The 21,231-nt window shown below is 39.5% G+C and overlaps 1 protein-coding gene across 19 annotated transcripts in view; it reads right to left on the bottom strand.

The window, feature by feature from the left end:
* Positions 1 to 21,231, bottom strand: part of RBFOX1 (RNA binding fox-1 homolog 1) — a 1,497,346-nt gene that overhangs the window by 98,903 nt on the left and 1,377,212 nt on the right. For 18 of the 19 annotated variants that reach the window (XR_005016506.1, XR_005016507.1, XR_005016505.1 and 15 more), the window contains 3 exons: positions 18,779 to 18,871; positions 16,984 to 17,044; positions 7,023 to 7,076 (listed from right to left, as the gene is read on the bottom strand). Coding sequence is in view for 16 of the 19 variants with exons in the window: in XM_036826196.1 (XP_036682091.1) it covers positions 7,023 to 7,076; positions 16,984 to 17,044; positions 18,779 to 18,871 (208 nt within the window). In the remaining 3 variants the exon portion in view is untranslated. The remainder of the gene's footprint in view (positions 1 to 7,022; positions 7,077 to 16,983; positions 17,045 to 18,778; positions 18,872 to 21,231) is intronic. The other variant, XM_036826208.1, reaches the window with a different exon arrangement.

The following is a 21,231-nucleotide window of genomic DNA, read 5'->3' as shown; positions in this document are numbered from 1 at the left end:
CGGGTTTGGGGGCAAGAGCCACCTGTCTCCTCACATGGTTCTTTATATAATAAACCTGTCTCTGCTCCAAACTCTGACGTTTCAGTATTGTTTGGCCTCACTGTGTGTCAGGCACAGGAGCTTGCATTTAGTAACATATGGGAGGTAACTTGCAGGGAAAGGAATTGGCTTTGTAATATGATATACAAAGATAGGGGTTTGAATCAGTTTTTTAACCTTTGAAGTAAGCAACCTTGGGCAACTCCACTTCACTGGATTTCTACTTTATCTGCAAAAGGAAGAAAATGACACTCATCCTGCAAAGTTGCAATCCCTGTAAACATATGTAAACATCCCATCATGGGGGTTGGGCATGCAGCCAATAATATTAAATGCAAAGATACTCTTACTAATTATCATTATATTCTATGACCTAATGAATGCAAGGCATAGAGGGTGTGCCCTCATCTACTACTGAGGAAGCTGCATCGCAAGGTGGTGAAAAATATGGGCTTTGTGGTTAGAAAAAAGACCTTTATATAATATACAGATTCTTCACAAACTAGTTCTGTGATTTAGGAAATGAGATAAACTCTCCACAAAAACCTTGGTTTCATAATTTCTATAAAGAAGATCATGCTATAACATTTTTATTAGAATTGGAGGAGATGCAAAGTTTAGCACAGTGCCTGGCACAGATTAAGCGCCCAGAGTTGGCTGATGTTTTGAGTTGCTGAGTATATTGACGAGGGCAACCTAGAACTTTCCCTGTGAAATTTATCCAGAGCCAAATACCCAAACCTCATCTTCCTCCACAGCCTAGTGGTGGGGCTTCTCCTACAAGGACCATCCTGTCACTCCCTGCTTTGGGGCAAGCTCTCCTTGATAGCCTTTCCATGCAATAGAATGGGGACTCATTTATTTAGGAAATGCAGTTTTCAGCACATAAGCGAGTGCTGATCCTATTCGAAGATCCCCACAGGCTCCATCAAAGCTGAGCTGCATTCCCTCTGTAGGACAGGGAAGGACGCAGATAAAAATTAAGGCCAAATGTGGGCAGGGATGGAATGAAATCCACTAAGACAGAGGCAGGGAGGAGAGAGAAGAAGCAAAGTGAATTGCAACCAAAAGGGGAGGCAAAAGTAAACAGATGTACGAGATAAACTCTTTGAAGTGGAACATTTCCAGGCTGAAAATCCTTTGCCTGGGGACTTAAATCTGGACCCTTCCGTTCCAGTTCACTGAAGTGCACTGCACTGGAATCTGGCAGATGTGTAAATTACACAAAACATCACCGAGCCAAAGGTCACTGTTCACAAGGAGCAGGTCGTCACCGCCCTGGCTCTGAGTCCAGGCGAGGCTGGTCCTCTGGGTGGATATGGGGGACTTTAGAGCCATGAGGAACACCTGAATATCTGCTGCTTGGAGGGGCTCCGGGTGGTGGCAGGTACCTTTCCAACCCACCTTATACTCTTTCAGGATGCTAAGGCAGTCACCCAAAACGGGGCGTGATTTGTACCCAGCCTTTTGGCAGATCACCCCAAGCCCAATCCAAAGTCTAGGACTGTGACCAAAAAAAGAAAAGCAACTTTTGTCATGTTATCCCAGGTTCTGGACAAAGTTTACTTTTTTCAGATGCTCTTGTATCCAAATTGCAGGAAAGGAATTGGAAAGAAGTCCATCCAAAAGTGTGGCTAAAGGTCATTCTCTGAACTGTAATGGACTCAACAAAGTGAAGTGGGGGGAGGGAGACCTACATCTACCTACTTCTGACCCAATTCTTAGATGAATCATGGTTCACAGTGGCCAAGAGCCCATAGAAAACCAATACCTTTGTCCGGGTAATCCAAGGTCAAATACACCTGCCCTTTCGAGCTACGCAATCACAGAGCACTACATCCATCCTCTTCATTTTTAACCTTTATATTGAGATCCCAATCCACTTTCTCATCACCTAGCCTGGCATCAGGTCATGTGATCCGTGGCCAGGCTTGTGCCGACGTGGACACAATCAATCCAGGTGACTTCAGCGATCACACTAATCTCTTATATTTTTATCTTACTTTACAGTCTCTGAAGATCTTTTACACTCATTATTTTATCTGATCCTCCCCATAACCCCAGGATAACCTAGTTTCAAGACCCGGCCACCTTTCAAGTGTGACTTTGCAGATAGGTATGCCCTTCTTTTAGTACCCGCCATTTTGTTTCACTCCCCACAAAGCAGAAATGTTTATTTTCAGAAGGAGGATCCACTCAGGACCCCCTCCTTTCCTCCCCCGCAGAAGCCCACTAATAATAATAGTGTCACCAAGACTATTGTTCATCGTCATCTTCAAGGTTTCCAAGTCGACTGACTCTGCATCTCTCTCCTTTTGAGTTTAATTGTGTGTTTCTAGTCATCAGGGCCTAACTCTATCTTAGATCTGCATTGCATTGGAAGATCTTTTCCTTTCCCTACTGATCACAGCTCGTGGAGTAATTTAACTCAATTCCAATTTTCCTTTGCAGGCGGGGTGCTCCCCATCCACGGAAGTGAGTTATGTGCGTTCGAGTGGTGCATCTTATGAATCTTGTTAAGCTTTGCTGTCTTATAGCCCCACTGATGGAATATTTAATCACAGAAATGAGTTGGCAGATATGATATACGGTGTGCGTGAGCTTTGCAGCCATCTTACCAGCAACTGAGAAACGGATGAATTTGCCATTTGTCAGGACCATGTCGACAATTGTGTATAGCCTTCTGTTATTTATTTTTATTTTGTTTTACTCACGTATGAAGATTAAAGGTGCTTTCAATCAGCAGTTTCATTGGCTAGCTATCATGATTATCCCTTAAGAATATCACTTTTTTTAAAAAACCTTTCTATTAGATGGCAAAGGGGACTTCTCAGAATGACAGGGAAACTCTAAGAATCCCTGCTGAGGCCTCCTCAGCGGGATTCCTAAAAACCCTATTTTTAATTACACTAAATAACTTGAGAAATGCTACTGGGAACAGATATTTGCAGACATTTTACTTCTACTTAGTGCCTTCAGTTTTATTTTGACTCTAACATGGAACGCCCGTAGATGCTGGCTACTCTTTGAAACTCACCTGGGCATTTTTCTGTATTGACTTATCAATCATTTGTCATGAGAATAAGCCTCAAGGAGTCTGAAGATGATTAGGTTTAGGAAAAATAATCAATGCTGCTGCTTAGTTTTATAGGAAAACACCCACTTGTCTTTGGAGGAGATTTATGTATGTTCATGGAATATGCTGATTTAGGTATATCTGCTTCTGGAAACTGGTATTGGATACGCATTTAAAAGGGTTCTTGCAGGTATAACTTGATGAGAGTTCAGAAAAACCACCCCCAATGAAAGACCTTTCACAACAGCTTTCTAAATGCTTCTCTTGGAATGTGTGTGAGGGAGAGTGCATGTCATAATTTATCAAAGCAAATTAATACTGTTCAGCTAGTAATTAAAGATCCTCATTAAGAGGTATAACTGCTCTCCCCTCCCCCACCCTGCGTGAGCAATAAAAACGCACTCCGGGCGTCAAGAGGTTACAGACGAAGATCGATAACCTGCCATTTTATAATTAAAGGGAAAATAAATGTTAGGGGAAAAGTCCACTAAATTAGGAAAATTACCTTTAGGAGAAATTGAAAATATTGATTTTAATTTACAAAATATGTGCACTTTTCATGCCCCATTCTGAGAGACAATTGGAGGCTGGGTTGTTAATTCTGCATAAGCTTCAGAAAATCAATAATTATACTACGGGAATATTGTGATCTCTGTCATTAACACGAAGTCTTATATATAGAAATGACTAATAAAATAAGGCTGGCTCTCTGTGTCAGGCAGATACAGGACTGACCTGTGAAATACCCACAGCAAATCAATGACAACGTCTTCATTTCAGCTCTGGGGCACATTCAAAATTCCAAGATAAATCCAGACTATGTTTGTAGTTGGGGAAATTTTAAATGCCCCCTAGATTCTTAGTCATGGGTATTTAAATGGATAACATGAGGCATTATACCTGGTTATGGAAATGAATACATTCTACAGCTCTATTTTGCATATATGCATTCCACAGATGCAGGTGCCTGAAATTTTAGATTTAAGCTAGCAGGATTCTCAGTGTTTATGGGTCTCCAAGTATTTCAAAGGAATTGATTGTTCTGGAGTGCTGGATCTGCAGCCACATTTCCCCACATTTCTGAATATCATTAGCTCTGTCTACCTACATAGACCAACATACAGGCTAAAAGAGAAAGCCTCTGATTATCAAGGAGAGCCCAGATATTGGCAACACCAAACACAAATATTCAGATTTCTCAAGTAACGTTTACTTCTCCGTGCCCCCCTATCCCCCCCCCTTTTTTTTTAGATTTAAGTTTACTGAAGCAGCTCATAGAAATAATTATTTGGTTGTCCGGGCTTCTGAAAGCTTCCCCTGGCACAAGCAGTTAATATGTCTGAATACTGTGGTATTTGGAATAATCCAAAATTATTACCTTACTTCTCTTCTTTAATTTGACTGATGTGGAGAGAGCGGTAGCGTAATCTACTATCAGAGGGCACAGTCAATAAGAACGATGACTTTTAACATTCATAAAATATAAAGCAAAGCAACCTGGTTGCAAAGAACACAGGCTCTTGATTTTAGCCGGCTTTTTACCAGCTGTGAAATCTTAGCCCTGTGATGCAAACCCTTTGTACCTTAGTTTCCACATTTGGAAAACTGCCATGAGGATTCAAACACATTAATTTAGGTAAAGTGCTTAGAACAGTGCCTGACCATAAAAGTACTCAATCAAGAGTAACACTTATTACAACTTATTTTTTCCCCACAGTCCAATGATCTAACTTCTGAGGCTGGGCCCAGGGCTCATTTGAATGGCTGCTCTAATGTTCTAAAAGTTATGCAGATTCATTTATTCTTGTACATTTAAGTCATTCTGAATTGTTTCTTATGTCTTAATGGCCTCTTAAAACACCCACAGATATGCACAGAGGTTTGAAATCATTGGAAAGTAGATATTTGTTGTTTTCCTGGTTGCTTGAGCCAAAGGTGACCAGCAACTACATTGCGTGGGGCTGGAAAAATGTACTTTCCTCTCTCTGTTACAATTCGCACATTCATACCCTATCTCCTCATTGAATGGTTTCCTGCTTCTTGTTCTTGATCTCATTATTTTGGGGGAGAAAAAACATGCACATAGGCACGTGCACAGACACGGACACACACACACACACACACACATGCAGAATCTGCCACCTCTTTATTCCAGAGACTCCATTTCACCCAGCACTGCCAGCAGATACACAGAAGCTGCTTTCCAACTTCCTCTTTGCCCTTTTCGGGGAGTTCATTTCTCTGAAGCTTTGGACAAAGATGTATCCCAGCAATATCTGTGCCCCCTGAATGGATAAGCTGAGCACTGAAGGACTAGTCCTCTCATGAATTAAAAGAGAATCTTTTAGACTAGTGGTACACTCAGAATTCAGCAGAATCAGCTCTCAGTTAACTTTCCCCTTATGGCAGAGAGGTGGAACATTAACTTATTTATTTCTATTTCCTCGACATTTATATGGTGCTGCTATGCACCAAACACTCTTCAGATATTAACCCATGTAATTCTTATAAATACCTGTGAGTTTGTGACTACTATCATCTCCCATGTAACAGATGAAGACGCTGAGACACAGAGAGGTTAAGTAACTCGCCTAGAATCACACAGCTGGCAAGTAGAGAAACCAGGATTCCATCCTGGGCTGCCTGAGAGTAACGTCCACGTTCCTCACTCTATGTGTCCCCTCAGGAAGTGGATCCCACCACGTAGCCATGGAAAGCCTTATAGCTAGGTCTCGCCTCCCCAGTAAGAGTCAACACAACTACTTCACTATTAGAATCCCTGGTCGTAACCCAGGCTTGTAATAAAATTCACACATGAAGAACAACTACAAATATTGCCTACTTAAAATCCAGAACTCAGCTATCACATTGGGCCTTCCAAGGTTTACCATCTTTTAAAATCAAGTTGGTTTTTGTGCTAGAGTAGCTGCCTAAGTTTCCTATGTTCCTTTGCCATCCACTAGAGCCAATGTTTAGTTTCGGGAAAATGACTGACATAGGGCATCTCAGAAGAGACAAAGAAAGGGGTGTGACTTACCATCAAGAGATTACAAAATGAGTGGATCTAAACCAACGGGTCATTGATTTCTCCTTATTAAAAAGCAAGGGCCACATCAAAGCAAGACTTCTTTTTAACATCAATGTGGCAAATCTACTAAGGTTCTCAGGTGTTCAATGCAGCCTTGTTCATGAGCAGGGAAATAACAGGTAGAAGTAACAGGCTATGCTGAGCAAAAAATCTCAGTTTCTGTTGCTTCTGGGTTACTCTCTCCCCAAATCTGATGACCAAGTTTTCTGGGACAGTGGATTTGAGTGGCAGTTGGTGGGTGGCTGGGAAGGGATGAGGAGAAAGCTATATACCCTTGAAGGCAAAGCAGAGAGAAAGGGAATTGCTAAGGGAAATTCATTAATGGAAAAAGAAGGACAACTTAGCTTTCCTAGTTTTCTAAATAATCCTTCTCTTTGCAATTCCAAAACACTGGCACATTATTGGGATAATTAAGCCAACTCTCTGCTTTGCCAAGGGAATAAAAAATGCAATTCCAAATGGAAACGTACGGCTGAAAAACACGTTCAGGCACATTGAAAGAAAACAGGCATGAGCAGCTGTCCATTTGTTCAAATCTCTTGAACAAAGTCTCAATGCTTTTTTTGAGGCAAAATCAGTGTGAAATGTCACAAGGAGCCGCGGCTCCATGCTTATGTCACAATGTAACTTACGTGATTCCCCTTTATTTTTTAAAAGCTTTTAAACACTTTTGGTTTTGCCTTAAAAAAAAAATCATTCAAAACTTGCTAGGATAGGAATTTATCAGTTCAGATTATTTTATAAACCCATTCTTTATGGGCAGGCAAAGCACATTTAGAAAAGACCAAGAAGACATCATGCAAAGAGAAAACTCTTTACCTGCATAGAATTCGGGACTGTACACTGCACCCACAACTGGATTCAATTTCCAGCCTTAAAACAAATACACAAAAATGTTATCATCACATTTGATTCAACAACTCCTATCATTGCAAATTAACTACAAGTCAAATGGGTTGGTGTATTTTTTTTTAATTTTAAAATTTAGAGGATGTATAGTTTGGGCAGGCATAAAGAATACCTGAAAACTATACGTAGGAAAAATAGATTTATACCCTTTTTTGATTTTCTGCCAATACAAGTTAATAGCATGGAAACTATTGACCAGCTACAGATGAACCTTTTGAAAAGGATGTGATAATTCATTTCATCCCATATCAATATTTTCTAGAGCCCCTATAATGATTTAAATTTTTTGGTCTTCTTTCATGGATCACTGCTAGATATTCCATCACATCCCTTTGTATTAAGTTCGCAAAGATCTCATGAACAGAATTCTTTGCAGAAACATATTCTGATAATCGTCATTCCTAATTGTGACCCAGAGACTCTACAGAATTCCAAAGTGCTTTTTAAATCCCAAGGAAAATGACATTTATCCACTAGAGATTGTGTGGAATACATTTCAAAGAATTCAAGAACCATAAAAATTCTTAATAAGCGTGTGATATCTAAGGTAACTTTCAAATAACCTGTATATAGGATTAACAGAATCCTGTAATTTTCCTAATGTTCCGCATGGTGCGTTTTCTGTAAAATGAATCCTGGCCCTTTAGAAACTTTTACTCAAGAAAAGAGCAAACAAGAATATTTGCAAATCAAGAAGCTACCCTCATTACACACCCACTGGGCACTATTTCGGGAACAACCTCAAAAAATGATCATGTTTTAGGGTTTGGTGATCATTTCCTGCTCCTGCTGGTAAGTCTTTATAAAAGCATCCATCATAGACTTGCCAAAAGACAGAAGACAGGTGTGGGAAACCTCGTGTCTTTGAGGTGAAGGTCAGACATCAGAGATCCTCTACTAAATGCTCCTGAGAAAAGGCAACGGTGAGAGTTGTGATGTGAAAGAAGGTATTTGTGACAAGTACCCTCTGAGCTCTTCCCAGAGGGAGAGGGTGTGCCATCCTATTGCCTGGTCTAAGAGACGAGCTTGTAAGAACAGCTGAAGGGTGACCACAATCTACTGATCCACTCAGGAAGATAGAGGCACAATATTGCAATAGATTGGCCCCTGGATGGACCTAAGAACTCCCTAGAACTTTCCAAGAATGTTTTGTTTCTAGAAACTTTCCGTTCCAATTTGAATAAACTAGCTGGTTTACCGCACCCAGGATGATCTTAGGATAGGGTTTTCCAAAGGGTTATCCTTGGATTACTCGGGAGGCATATTAATGGGAAATTCCTGGCTGCAATTTTAGACCCAGAGAACGAGACATGAAATTCTGAGATGTATTGTCCCAGGGGCTTCTGAAACTCCATATTGTCACCTTCCTCTCGTATATTAAACACATCTTATCTTATAGAAATTCCTATAGTGGTATAAAAATAAAAATTACCCCAATCATTTCAGAATATGTGCTTTATAAATATGGAAAATGACTTTAATTTGACCAACTGAAATTCACTGCTTCCTAAAAAAGAAAATACTCAATTTCTGAGGACATGTCCACATTTTAAGTCATTTGGAATCAAAGAGAAAATAGAGCAAACTGGTTGCAAATAAAGCTTCACGGTTATCTGGACATATTTAATTTTCTCTTGCTAGTTTTTCACAGAAATCTAGAGTTTGTGAAAGAAATCTATATGGAGCCATATTAAGTGAATAATTAAGTTATGAATTTATTACCCTTCTTCTTCCCTCTGTCCTCCATCTTACAGCCTGCTTATGCCCCTACCTTTTACTGGTAGTGGAGACAGGGTCTTTTTGACACCATTGTTTCTTTTATGCATTCTTATTAACTCCCTTAAATAATTCCTTTTGCACACGAGGCTGGGACACACCATTCACTGAATGTGGATCCATTGATTAACTTTGATGTAACTATCAAAGATTGTAAGTTAGGCCGACAGTCTTTCATTTTTCTCAAAGAAACAGATTTCTCAGAGGTGTCTAAGACTGTCTAGAAATCATGTTTCTCTCATCTGCCTTTATCTTCCTCATTTCCTTGGGCTAAGAAAACTCTATGTATCTATGTATCTATTTATCTATCATCTTTCTATCTATCTATATCTATCATCCATCCATCCATCCATCTCTATCATCTCTCTCTCTTTATTATCTATCTATCTTTTGACTAATCAATCAATCTCTCAGCTCTTGACAAAGCTGACCTGATGTCTTCTTAGGGCATGCTACTTAATGCCACTTTCTAACTATCTACCAATGATCTACCAGTTTACCAAGTCTCCCCATGGAAAATTTCCATTCAATATAAACATAAATAGAAACAAAATGATACTCTCCCTCCTCAGAAGATCTATGCCATCTCACATTCGTAAGTATTAATTGAGAGAGGTAATTGATAAGGTCTCCTCTACAATAAGTCAGCTGGGATCTGTGAGCAGCAAAATGAAATGAGACTGCTCAGGTAGCCATGGGAACTTCAGTGCAGGTTTTCCCTTCTTCCTATCACTGGTATTTTCTCCTAAATAAGGCTGCTCTATTCCCACTGTAGGAAAAACAAAGGCTTTTCTGAACCACACCACAGTCACGAAAACTCAACTTCTCATCTCCGTCCTCCCCTGAAGCGGATTCCTCACCAAGTCTTCCCCCCTTCAGCAAATGGCATCTCCATCCACTTGGTTCCTCAAAGCAAAATTCTTGATAAATAATGCCTTGATGCTTCCCTTACCCTCACATCCCATGTACCATCCATTAGAAAATCCTGTTGGTTAGACTTTGAAAAGATGTTTCCACTCTCTCCACTTCCCTCCCTCACCAATGCCACCATCCCAGCCCAAGGCATTTCTATTTCTTAGCTGGACAAATCCATGGCAACAAAGTTCTAACTCTCACCATCTTCTCTTCCTCTTTTCCTAGTGGCCAAACCAATTTTTAAAAGTAAATCAGACATGTCATCCTGCTACTCAGAATTCAATAGCTTCCTGCTGCACTTAGAACACTAATTCTTTTTTTTTTTAATTTATTTATTTAATTTATTTATTTTTGGCTGTGTTGGGTCTTGGTTGCTACGCGTGGGCTCTCTCTAGTTGCGGCGAGCAGTGGCTACTCTTCGTTGAGGTGTGCGGGCTTCTCATTGTGGTGGCCTCTCCTGTTGCGGAGCATGGGCTCTAGGCATGCAGGCTTCAGTAGTTGCAGCATGCGGGCTCAGTAGTTGTGGCATGCGGGCTCAGTAGTTGCGGCTCGCAGGCTTAGTTGCTCCATGGCACGTGGGATCTTCCCGGACCAGGGATTGAACCCGTGTCCCCTGCCTTGGCAGGTGGATTCTCAACCACTGCGCCACCAGGGAAGCCCTAGAACACAAATTCTTTACCTTGACCTACAAGACCACACAATCTAACCCCAGTCCATTTGTTTTATACCAGTGTTCTCTTTTCTCCAAACTGTGGTGACACTGGCCTTTTTCATCTTTTCAAAACAACTCAAGATCCTTCTAGACCAATCCTGACCATTCTGGATTGTATCCACTGCCCGCTCTGCTTGGAGAACTCTGCTCATTCCTCAAAAGTTGACCTGATATTATTTAGGTCTCCAATGTCTCCCCAGGGCAGGCTGTTTAATGCCTCTTCCTTCCCTACTCTTCCGGCTGTCCCCTGATTCAATTCCCAGTTTTGTTTTCTGCATAGCGGTTAACACCGCCTGGATTTATCTTCTTTCTTTCGTTGCTTGTTCTTAATTGTTTTTATAAACGTTCTCCTTCATTAAAATTAATGGTAAAGTGAGCGGGACTGACTGCTGTCTGATGTGAATTACCAACATCTAAAACTGTTTGGCAAATAGTCAGTGCTCCATATATTTACTTAGTTTTGCTCTAAAGGAACTGAAAGAATAAAGAGCTTTTTTTTAATGGACTCATTCCTTTTTAGCTAGGATGTCCTTCCTACTGTCAATGACCTGCTTCCCTATATACACCTAATAAAAAAGGGCCCTGTTAGGGGTGACTGTCTTCAAGGGAAAGGCAATAAGAATCCAGCCCTTGAAAATCACCTCTGCTCAGACTTAACAGGGATCTTGCAGGCTTATGTAAATGCATGCAAATCACATGCAAATGACCTCCTAGTCCCTGTGACTCCTTCTAGTACCTGGAAGGGACCCTTGGGATCACCTTGCTGGAGACAGGAGCCTGCATTGTCAGGAAGACGGACAAAATGATCCCAGTTTCAATTTCTCAGGCAGTTTGTGTATGTCCCCAGGCCTTGCAAATTCAGAGATTTTGATCAAGGACATTAAACTGAACAATGAAGCTTACAACAAAGGGAGAACAGCTGACAAAGCCCACTGCTCCCAGCTCCCAGGGCCCCCATACAGCAAGGCAATGGAGCAGAGACCAGACATGCGGAGGTCTCACTCCATATCACACACAGGAGCTGTTCAGAGAGATCCCTCTGCGGCCTGGCCCAAGGGGCTGCGTCCAAATCAGCGCTCCGCTCCTAAAATTTAGCTTCTCAAAGGTCATCTGCCAGCCTTCTGTACAAACACTGGCCGAGGTCCCCAGTGTTAACTACGGCTGTATTGGGTGTTAAAAGACAGGTCTGAATGTGCACACAAAAAACTCTGCACGTGCCTTCTCTAGGGCTTTGCAGAGTTGGGTATCAAAGAAACACATTCAAGAAATCACCCTTAAATGTCCGGGGTTTCCATAATTCAAAAAGAGTCATGTACCACAATGTTCGTTGTAGCACTATTTACAATAGCCAGGACATGGCAGCAACCTAAGTGCCCAAAGACTGATGAATGGATAAAGAAGATGTGGCACATATATACAATGGAATATTACTCAGCCATAAAAAGAAACGAAATTGAGTAATGAGGTGGATGGACCTAGAGTCTGTCATACAGAGTGCAGTAAGTCAGAAAGAGAAAAACAAATACCGTATGCTAACACATATATATGGAATCTAAAAAAAAAAGGTTCTGATGAACATAGGGGCAGGACAGGAATAAAGACACAGACGTAGAGAATGGACTTGAGGACACAGGGAGGGGGAAGGGTAAACTGGGACGAAGTGAGAGAGTAAAGTAACACTGACATATATACACTACCAAATGTAAAATAGATAGCTAGTGGGAAGCAGCTGCATAGCACAGGGAGATCAGCTCAGTGCTTTGTGACCACCTAGAGGGGTGGGATAAGGAGGGTAGGAGGGAGACGCAAGAGGGAGGGGATATGGAGATATACCTATGCATATAGCTGATTCACTTTATTATACAGAAACTAACACAACATTGAAAAGCAATTTTACTCCAATAAAGATGTTAAAAAAAAAATGTCCGGGGTTTCCAAAACTGCATACCGAGGTTTTCTAAAGACATGACCTGAGGATGCCAGGGATCTCGTATCTGAAATGGTGCAGACGGCAATGCCCAAAAGGAAAAGTCAGTTGCACATTGCATCTGGTTCACTCAGTAACTTTTTTTTGGCAACACACATTTATTGTCACACACATTTAAATTTCATCTATACAGGATTTCTGTTTCTCTTCAAACATGAGTAGAAATAGCAACTTTAGATTAAGAATCCCCCATGGACCAATTTGCTGGGGGTGACGAGGGACCACCCCACTTAACCCCCTAGTTTGTCTACTCCCTATTACATGCTGGGCTTGGAGGCCAAAGGTCAGCAATCTTTTATTGTTACCCTGTGCTGTTTTTTTCTTCTAGAAGAGACATACTTTGCTTTTCCCAGTATGAAAATGAAGGAGAGTCCCAAAAGGCCACAAGTTTCTCAGACCCTCTCTGCTTGCTTATTTATTTGACCTGGCCAGCTTCTGTTAGCATCTGAATGTTTGATCCTTAAGTTAGTATGTCTATCAGGAAACTCAGCTTACTATCTACAGGAAAAAAAAAAAAGAACAGGATGGCTACTTATTATTGAGATTATTGTGTAATTAAATTTTTAGGGGACTTTGTACCCCTGCCACTGTTTTGAGTATTTTATCTCCCATAATAATCACAAATACCCAATATAGTACGTCCCATTTCTCAGGTCCCACTTGGGAAAGCTGTTATGTGGAGGGTTTCAACAGCCTGCCTGCAGTTCAACAGCCAGTGAAAGGCAGGTATGATGCCAAGTCGACCTCTCCATATAGTCTTGGGTCTTTTTGTCTCGTTTTCATCCTTCCTAAGATCTCGGAGAAAATAAAAGAGCTACATCCAACACCCATGCTTCTCCAACATCGAAGAAGTTCCTGAGAATCTGATTCTCAACTCGTTTTACAGAGGAAACATTTGATCTCCAATGAGCTCAGTAAAGCTTAACTCTTCTCTGTGGGTTGGTGTCCTCAGGAAAAATCAGCAATACAGAAGTAGCCCACCCAATTCCCTCTTTGTGGAGCTTTCTGATGGGGCGGGTTTCCAGATCCCTACATGTCATTCTACAGTCTTCTCTTATTGCCAAGTTCAAATGTCCTGGGAAACGGAATCCACATCCTCCATGATTTCATTAACTTTGGTCCTCTATAGCAGAGCCTCCTAACCTCGTGTCATATCGCGGTTAGGGTCCTGTCCTATTCATCATCAGGAACTTTGCAGTTGCTTAAAGTTTTGTTGGATGACTGACAAGACTGAAGGAGTGCATGAATGTGATGCTGGCATGGAGAGTTATATTTTTCCATGTGAGGGTGATCTCAAAATTTGATGACTCTAGTAATGCATAATTTTGCTGAAGCCTAAGTTTGATGGTTTGTGAGAATGAATGAGGTAGCTAATGAATGAATCTCACCAATCAGTTTTCTCATTTCCATGTGACTTTATTTGTCCTCACTTCTCTTTTTTCCCCCAGCTTTATTGAGGTATAACTGATAACTAAATTTGTCTATATTGAAGGATTGAAGGTGTACCATTTGTTGATTTGATATATATTGTAAAATTTTTGCCACAATCCAGCTAATTAACATATCCATCATCTCACATAGCTACCACTTTCTTTTTTCTTTTTGGTAGTGATAATATCCTCTATTAACACAGTCATGCTTGTTAAGGATCTGAGAGGGCCCCATATCTTTTCAGTTATGTTGGATTGCATTTTATGGGAAATTTTACTTGTAGTGATGGTACTCATGAATCAAGGATTGAAAAAGCTTAGAAAACTACTTTTCTTGAATGCCAAAATTCTCCACCATCTCCTCTATAGAAGCCAATCATCTTTATGTAGTTAGGATCTGCCTTTTTTTTTTAAGTCAGTTCTACTGCGACTGCCCATCTACCCCTTAGGTACCATCTTCAGTCCATGTGACAGGATAAGCCCCTGAGTACCCCCTTTTGGGTACACAGATTAGAGACCCATATGACTTATTTCTGGAAACTAAGAATGCATGGTTCCCTGGAATGGGATGTGGGATGTTTATGCCAACATACCAAACTGGGAATTTGGGGGCTGCACCTTTAATAATCTTTCTGTTCCTGTAGCCGGTTGCTTGAGTGCAGTTCTGTAAGATGACAGGGGAAAGCGATGCACTCATAACACAAGGGCATGGCCACAAGATTTTGTTATTTCATAATAAAAGAAAAAGGCTTCACTAATCACTCCATCTCCTCTAGCCTCAAATTTTACAGCTTTACCCCAGGAAAACTATGTCTTCTTTATAGGACTTCATGTGGACCCAGTGCATCTAAAATGCTTAACGTAATGCCATACACTCAGTGTTCCAGAGATGTTGGCTATTAATAAATAGGCTTTGAATTGTGTCTCCAAGGCCCACAGGTCCAGTTTTCAGCCCCTGGGTATGTCATTGATCAATAGCACTTTCTTTAAAATAAATATGCCTACATATGGCTTAAGGAATAATATTTGGCTTCCCTTGCTTTATTTTCTCACATAAGCAGCAGACATGAACATCTATGCATATGCATGAAAGCATGCGTGGTGCAAACACACACACACACACTCACATGCACACGCACACGCACACACAGTTGCTACTTCATAATTAAAGAAAGTGCCCAGTAGTCATGTTGGTGTCATTGTGTACTAGCTCTTGCAAGTTGCAGAGTTATCATTTTTACCCAAGTAGAAAGTCTTCATGACATATAACTCAGCGGTTTGCTTCATTTTATCACTGGGCAAAGTCTGTTGCAAAAAGTTTCTATACCATTTAAGGTTATGTCTTGGGTTGTTGGAGCTGGGAAAATGGGTCAGCAGAATAAATAATTCTTCTGGTCTTTCTCCTTAGACTCCTATTATATTGAGGGTATATTTCTGTTTAATTTTGCCCCTTTTAAAAATAAGAACAAACTGGCTTAGCCTAATTGGTAGCCATTTGCACAAGTAAGAAGAAAAACAAAAACAAAACTACCAAATGCTTGTAGTATTGTTTATAACAGAAAAAAAATTGTCAGTCAGTATGTAAGGTGGGAATAAACCCATATACTCATTTTATGGAATATTATGTAACCACTAAAAAGAATGAATGTAGTCTGTATGTATTAACATTGAAGGAACTCCATATGACTTATAAAAGCCAATTAGAAATGATATGTACACCATGTTCATATAAAAAGCATGCACACACTACTGTGAATGTTATAAATATATACTGACTACATATATATACAAGAAAGTGCAAAATAAAGGTATAGACAATAATCTGTAATAGTGGTACCTTCTGAGGAGGTAGCTGGGAAACCAAGGTGGCAGTAGTGTCATTCAAAATATATTTTAGCCTTTTCTTCCCCCCCTTTTTCCTTCCCTCCTTCCTTCCTTCCTTCCCTCCTTCCTTCCTCTCTCTCCCTCTCTCTCTTTCTTTCTTTTTCTTTTTTAATGTCTGTATTTCCATGTGTAATTAAAATGTTAAAAATGGAAAATTCCATAAATTTTTCCTTAAGACTGTAATAAAATTGTTATTTTTTTAAATCTATAAAACAAAAAATATCTTCCAGTCTCACAATTCAACTCAGCCATTAACATTATGGTGTAATGCCTACCTTAATTCAAATCATGCTATACATATAATTTTCTTATTTTAAAATTTTTCATTCATTATGAGGCCCTTTGTAGTCTTCATTCTACACATTTTAAGGAACTCTAATATTCCACTAAGCTCTAACTTTAACTTACTACATTACATTCTTTCTAATTCTGGTACAATTAAGTATGTGATTAGCATATCAGCAGCCTCCCTCCCCCTCCATATATCTTAAGAGACATTTTTTCTGAGGATTAAAGAATCAAAATGTGTGAACATTTTAAATAACTCTTCATACATATTAAATCCTTATTATGAAGTCTTGAGATGTCTTCTTCTAGAGCAAGGGCAGAAATGCCTTGTCCTGAAGGGGTCTGCAATACACAGCAACACCCTCACCTGCCTCCAAATGCCACTGGTGGGCAACCAGTTCTCACTATGGAACTGGTCATGAGGGACCCTCTAAGGCACTTGAAAAGCCTAATAGCTCCAGAGAAGATTCAAAGCCAGAACCAAATTCTGCAGTCCCACTTCTGGGGATGGTTAGTGATCAGTGAGGAGGTGGTGATGAAAAAAGAAACAAACAAAACTTCCATCCTCCTTCAACTAACTCTAATAACAATAAATTAAATTACCCAAGTAATTCCCAAATAAGTACTGTATCTCACTCACATGGGAGTTATTATAGACAGACTGAAAGAAGGACATGCACTCTTAACCTGAGAACTAAATTTGCCTTTGTCGTGAAATTTATCTTATTGATTCAAGTGGTTCACTGTAGCAGGTCAGCAGCAAGGACACAGTAGCCATGCTGAGGCAAATATGGCTTGTTGAAACAGATTCCCCAGTTAAATTACTTAATAGATTCTGAGGTAGAGACAATTTCTTGTAAAAGGCCAATCTCTACTTACCATTTGTATAAGGGTTGACAGTCTTTTTATTTGTCATTACACGTGCTGTGGCATTATTTACCTATGTACATAGAAAACTCAAATAAGCACATATTCCAGAGCCAGTCCACAGTTCAATTAGTTGCATGCATTATGACTGTGATTACTTATTAAAAAAAAAAACACCAAAAACTAAAATGCATTTTAATTTATAAAAGGCAGTAGGTGCATAACAAAATCATACATTTTTATAATTACATTTACTTCATAACCATTTTAACTTAACAAATCATTTCAATAAAGCAATGTCATATCATTTAAAAGTTTAATACGGAGACAGTAAAAGCAAATTAAAAGGAACTGCATAATTGAAGACTGAAAAGCATGCGTGTACTCCATGGTAACACAGAAACAATAAATAGTTTTTAAACATAAAATAAGGTTCATATGAAGGAACATGCAGTGGAATAGAAGAGGGGAGAGACAAGGTACAAGGGAACATAAATGTCAAAAAAAGGACAAACAAGTTTTAGCCGTATGCAACACTTTAAGAGGGAAGAACCATCAGGAAGCAACATCTAGCATTCAACACTTGGAACAAGAGCCTTTTACATCGCAAGAATTAACAAAATCATTCAAGCTTTAAAGTCACAGCTAACAAAAGGATAAAAGAGAGGGTGCATTGTTTAACACAATATGGAGTTAACGATCTGAGTAAGATGTGCACTGGTCATATCTCAATCCAGTCAGTGCCTCCCAGGCTAGCTTAGAACGTACACTCAGTTACAGGCGTACCAATATCCAAAAAAATAGAGCATCAAGAAAACTTAATACAACAAGTCAAAAAAATTCACGTGGTATATATATGTATAGAGATATATCAGCACTAAATACGTGAAACGGCAGATGGATTTCACCACTTACCATTCACCACCATCGCCAGCATGGGTTTGTATACAGTTACCATGGTTACTGAGAGTTTGGTGAGGGGCCTAAGGGTTATCGTCGAGGGTGGGAGGAAATGAAAGGCAAAATATGCAACATCTTACTCCAAAGACTAAAGCATTTTTAACTGGTATTTTTTCTTTTTTTTTTTTTAAGTTTTAACAAATACGACCCTGTGGTCATTTTGAGGGAGAGTCAGTGGTAGAAAGAGCAGATTCTGAGTATCGGAATTTTAGCGTTTATTTTTTTCCATGAAGAAGGGCCAGATATTGAACAGGAAATCCTGTTTGGTTATTCACTTTGTGATCAAAAGAATATAAAGTTCAAACTGGCTTCTTAAAAAAACAAAAAAAAAAAAGAAAGGTTTCATGACAAAAACCTCTCTCTTTTTTTTTTCCCCAAACAATCGTTCTCTCGAACGCCATTTCTTTCACAATTTGGCTTAATTTGCACACCACTGTGGATCCCTCATCAACCCTGTAGTGGAAAGAAAAAGAAAAGGAAAAAAAAAAAAAGAAACTGCTCTGTATTTTGTTTTGCTTGGCAACACTCTCTCCACTGCTTGGAATCTACTGCACCCATTGGTTATAAGACATGAAAAATAAAATAATAAAAAAAAACCCTTTCAGATTAACCTTTCTTTTGTCTCACTTTTGCCATCCACCTTTCAGCAGTAATAAGAGTAACATAATAAAGGAAAATTTTTTAAAAAGTAAGGCCAGTTTTCCTTTTTATATATAAATATATATATATAAACAATGAGAAGGGAGTAGGGTCACATACAAGACACAATGATGCATCTGAAACAACAAATGAGCGTGAAGCAGACACTTATCAAAAAGATGAAAAGGAAAATATTTTGGACATGCACCTCGATTTTACGGCCCTCTACCACGGTGCCGTGTAATTTCTCCCTCGCCCTGTCCGCATCGGCACTATTTTCGAAAGTTACGAAACCAAATCCCTGCATGCAGGAGGGAGAAGGGAAAACAACATGCAGATTATTATTTTCAGTCAACGACCACTGTGGAACGTTCTCTCGCTTTAATTTCTATTTCTTGTCCTGGCTTCAGTTCTGTAACATGCAAATTAGAGAAATTATAAGAGTACTAAAATGTGCAATAAGTCAGCGACAAATGTGAACAAGATTTTTGTTTTCTGTCACCCGTTAACTGTCACCCCTGAAGAATTCAAAGAATGATACCAGAAATACCTTTCTAAATGTCACTACAGAAGAAAAGAAATTTAATGGAAAGAAAATGAGATCAAAATAAATGTACAGTGTCTTCACAGAGAAGAAAATGAAATAACGAGGAAAAAAAAGGGAACCACTTTCTTGACATGCAAATTAAGAAGAAAAGAAAAGAAAACATGTGCACAAAATTCAACAATGAATGCCAGAATCTTCTAACATTGCCTACAGAGTCATGCTGTGTGGTTTTAAGACCATCTCTTCTCCATGCAGTTTTAGGGTTATTCAAATTTGTCAATTCTACAGCCTTTATGTCTCAAAAAATAAAAATTAGAAGCCTAAAAAAAAGGAAAGACCTTTTTTTATAATAAATCTTAAACTCTGATCTAATAAGCAAAATAATCCCATGAAATGAATAGAAATAAACATCAATTGATTAATAATGCAAACAGTTCAAGTAACATTTTTGTATTAATACTTCCCCTCTGACCCCACAAATAATATACACGCTTCGGAATTTGTCAACTTTCCCGACTACTTTATTAACCCAAAAGGGAAATGTGTATTCATATGGTAAAGTCCTAAGACATTATGCTGGTATTCATTTATCAAATCAACTGGTAGAAAATAAAGAAGCTCCTTTAATAGAATGTTATTTATAATAACACTCTGGGAACTTTTATTGATCAATAACAATATACCCTTTTCTGCACCACTGGCATATTTTGTTTAATATTTCAGCCTCAAAAAACAACCCCCCAAACATCGCATTGCCAAAAATCCATCCTTTTTCTTCACTGACACTGTTCCTAAGAAGAGTACAGAAAATATGACACATTATTTTTAAATCCCCTAAAAATATTTGTACATCTTGTTCAGAAATATACACCAACCGTTTGAAACAATTCCAGTGCAAATATGCCCAGCTCGTTCTGGTCTTCACAGTGTAAACTGGGTGAAATAATGCAATGTGCCAAGACTCCTCTTTGTGTTCGGTAATCTTTACATAAAGGAAAAATGCTAGCTTTAAGCTTAGCTGGGGCAGTAGGACAGTCTGTCCTACTAATAAAATAGACCGTCATTACAAATCACAGCTAGTCATTAGTTAACTCTCAGATCCTCATTAGATTGCTAAAGGGATGTCCAAAACTCAGGGTATTTAGAGAGCTGTTACCCAGTGCTTTAACTAAGAGAGAACTTTCCAATATTAAGATGGGCTCATGCATAGAGGAAACTAGCTGTGGATGTCTTCAAGTTAGATTAGATAATTATCTGATAGAGAAAAAAATTAATTATTCACTTGGGGGATTAGGCTGAATTACCCTTCATATTTCCCACAGTGAGGGTCCATGATTAGGGTAGGTCTGAACTATTTGATTAACCTAAGGTTACATGCTTAGAAGGATGCTACTTAGTTCTGTACATCACTGGTAGGATGGCCACATTTGGTACTCAAAGATACGTGCCGATTAGTTTTGAAATAATAGCTCTTCAACAGGCAAAAGACAGAATTTGGGGGAGGGGGTCGCTCTATTTGATGGCTCTGACTCTTAGCCAGTGGGTCCCACGCTTAGTTGTACATCAGAAGGAACTGGAGAGCATATTAAACATTCAGATTCCTGAGCCCTGACCCATATCTATCGGATCAGAATCCCAGAGTGGAGCCCAGAAATCTGCCAAAAAAGTTACCTATGTGGCCCAGCAATTGGGTTTCCATGGCCTCTCGTACCACTAAGCACCATCAAAAGGATTCAGTTCTTTGAATGAAGTAGAATATTACATTGCCAGTTTCTATAGAGCAATTTAGGGAGTGGAGTGAGTTTTTGAGATGAATATCTATCTGACTTGGTGATTCGTATCTTAAACCTAGGGGTCAGCCAAAATCACATAGGAATGTTCTCTTCCTGACCTCTAAGCCCAGTGCTCTAGCATCCATAGCCGTGCCATACATTTAATAAGTAATTAGGGAAACTAGGACTCCGGCTCTATCTGGGGCAATTCTCTCACTTGGCAAGGAAAGGAAATCCACAGTCCGATGTGATTTATCGACGGAGGGCTTGGTGGCACCATTGTTGTCGATAGGCACTAACAGTCGGTGTCACCGCAGTGCTGGAAAGAACACAGGCAGGAGA

The sequence above is a fragment of the Balaenoptera musculus genome, chromosome 15 (genome assembly GCF_009873245.2).
Source record: "Balaenoptera musculus isolate JJ_BM4_2016_0621 chromosome 15, mBalMus1.pri.v3, whole genome shotgun sequence".
NCBI lineage: Eukaryota > Metazoa > Chordata > Mammalia > Artiodactyla > Balaenopteridae > Balaenoptera > Balaenoptera musculus.
Note: the sequence above shows the minus strand (reverse complement) of the source record. Positions and strands in the feature narration are given on the sequence as shown.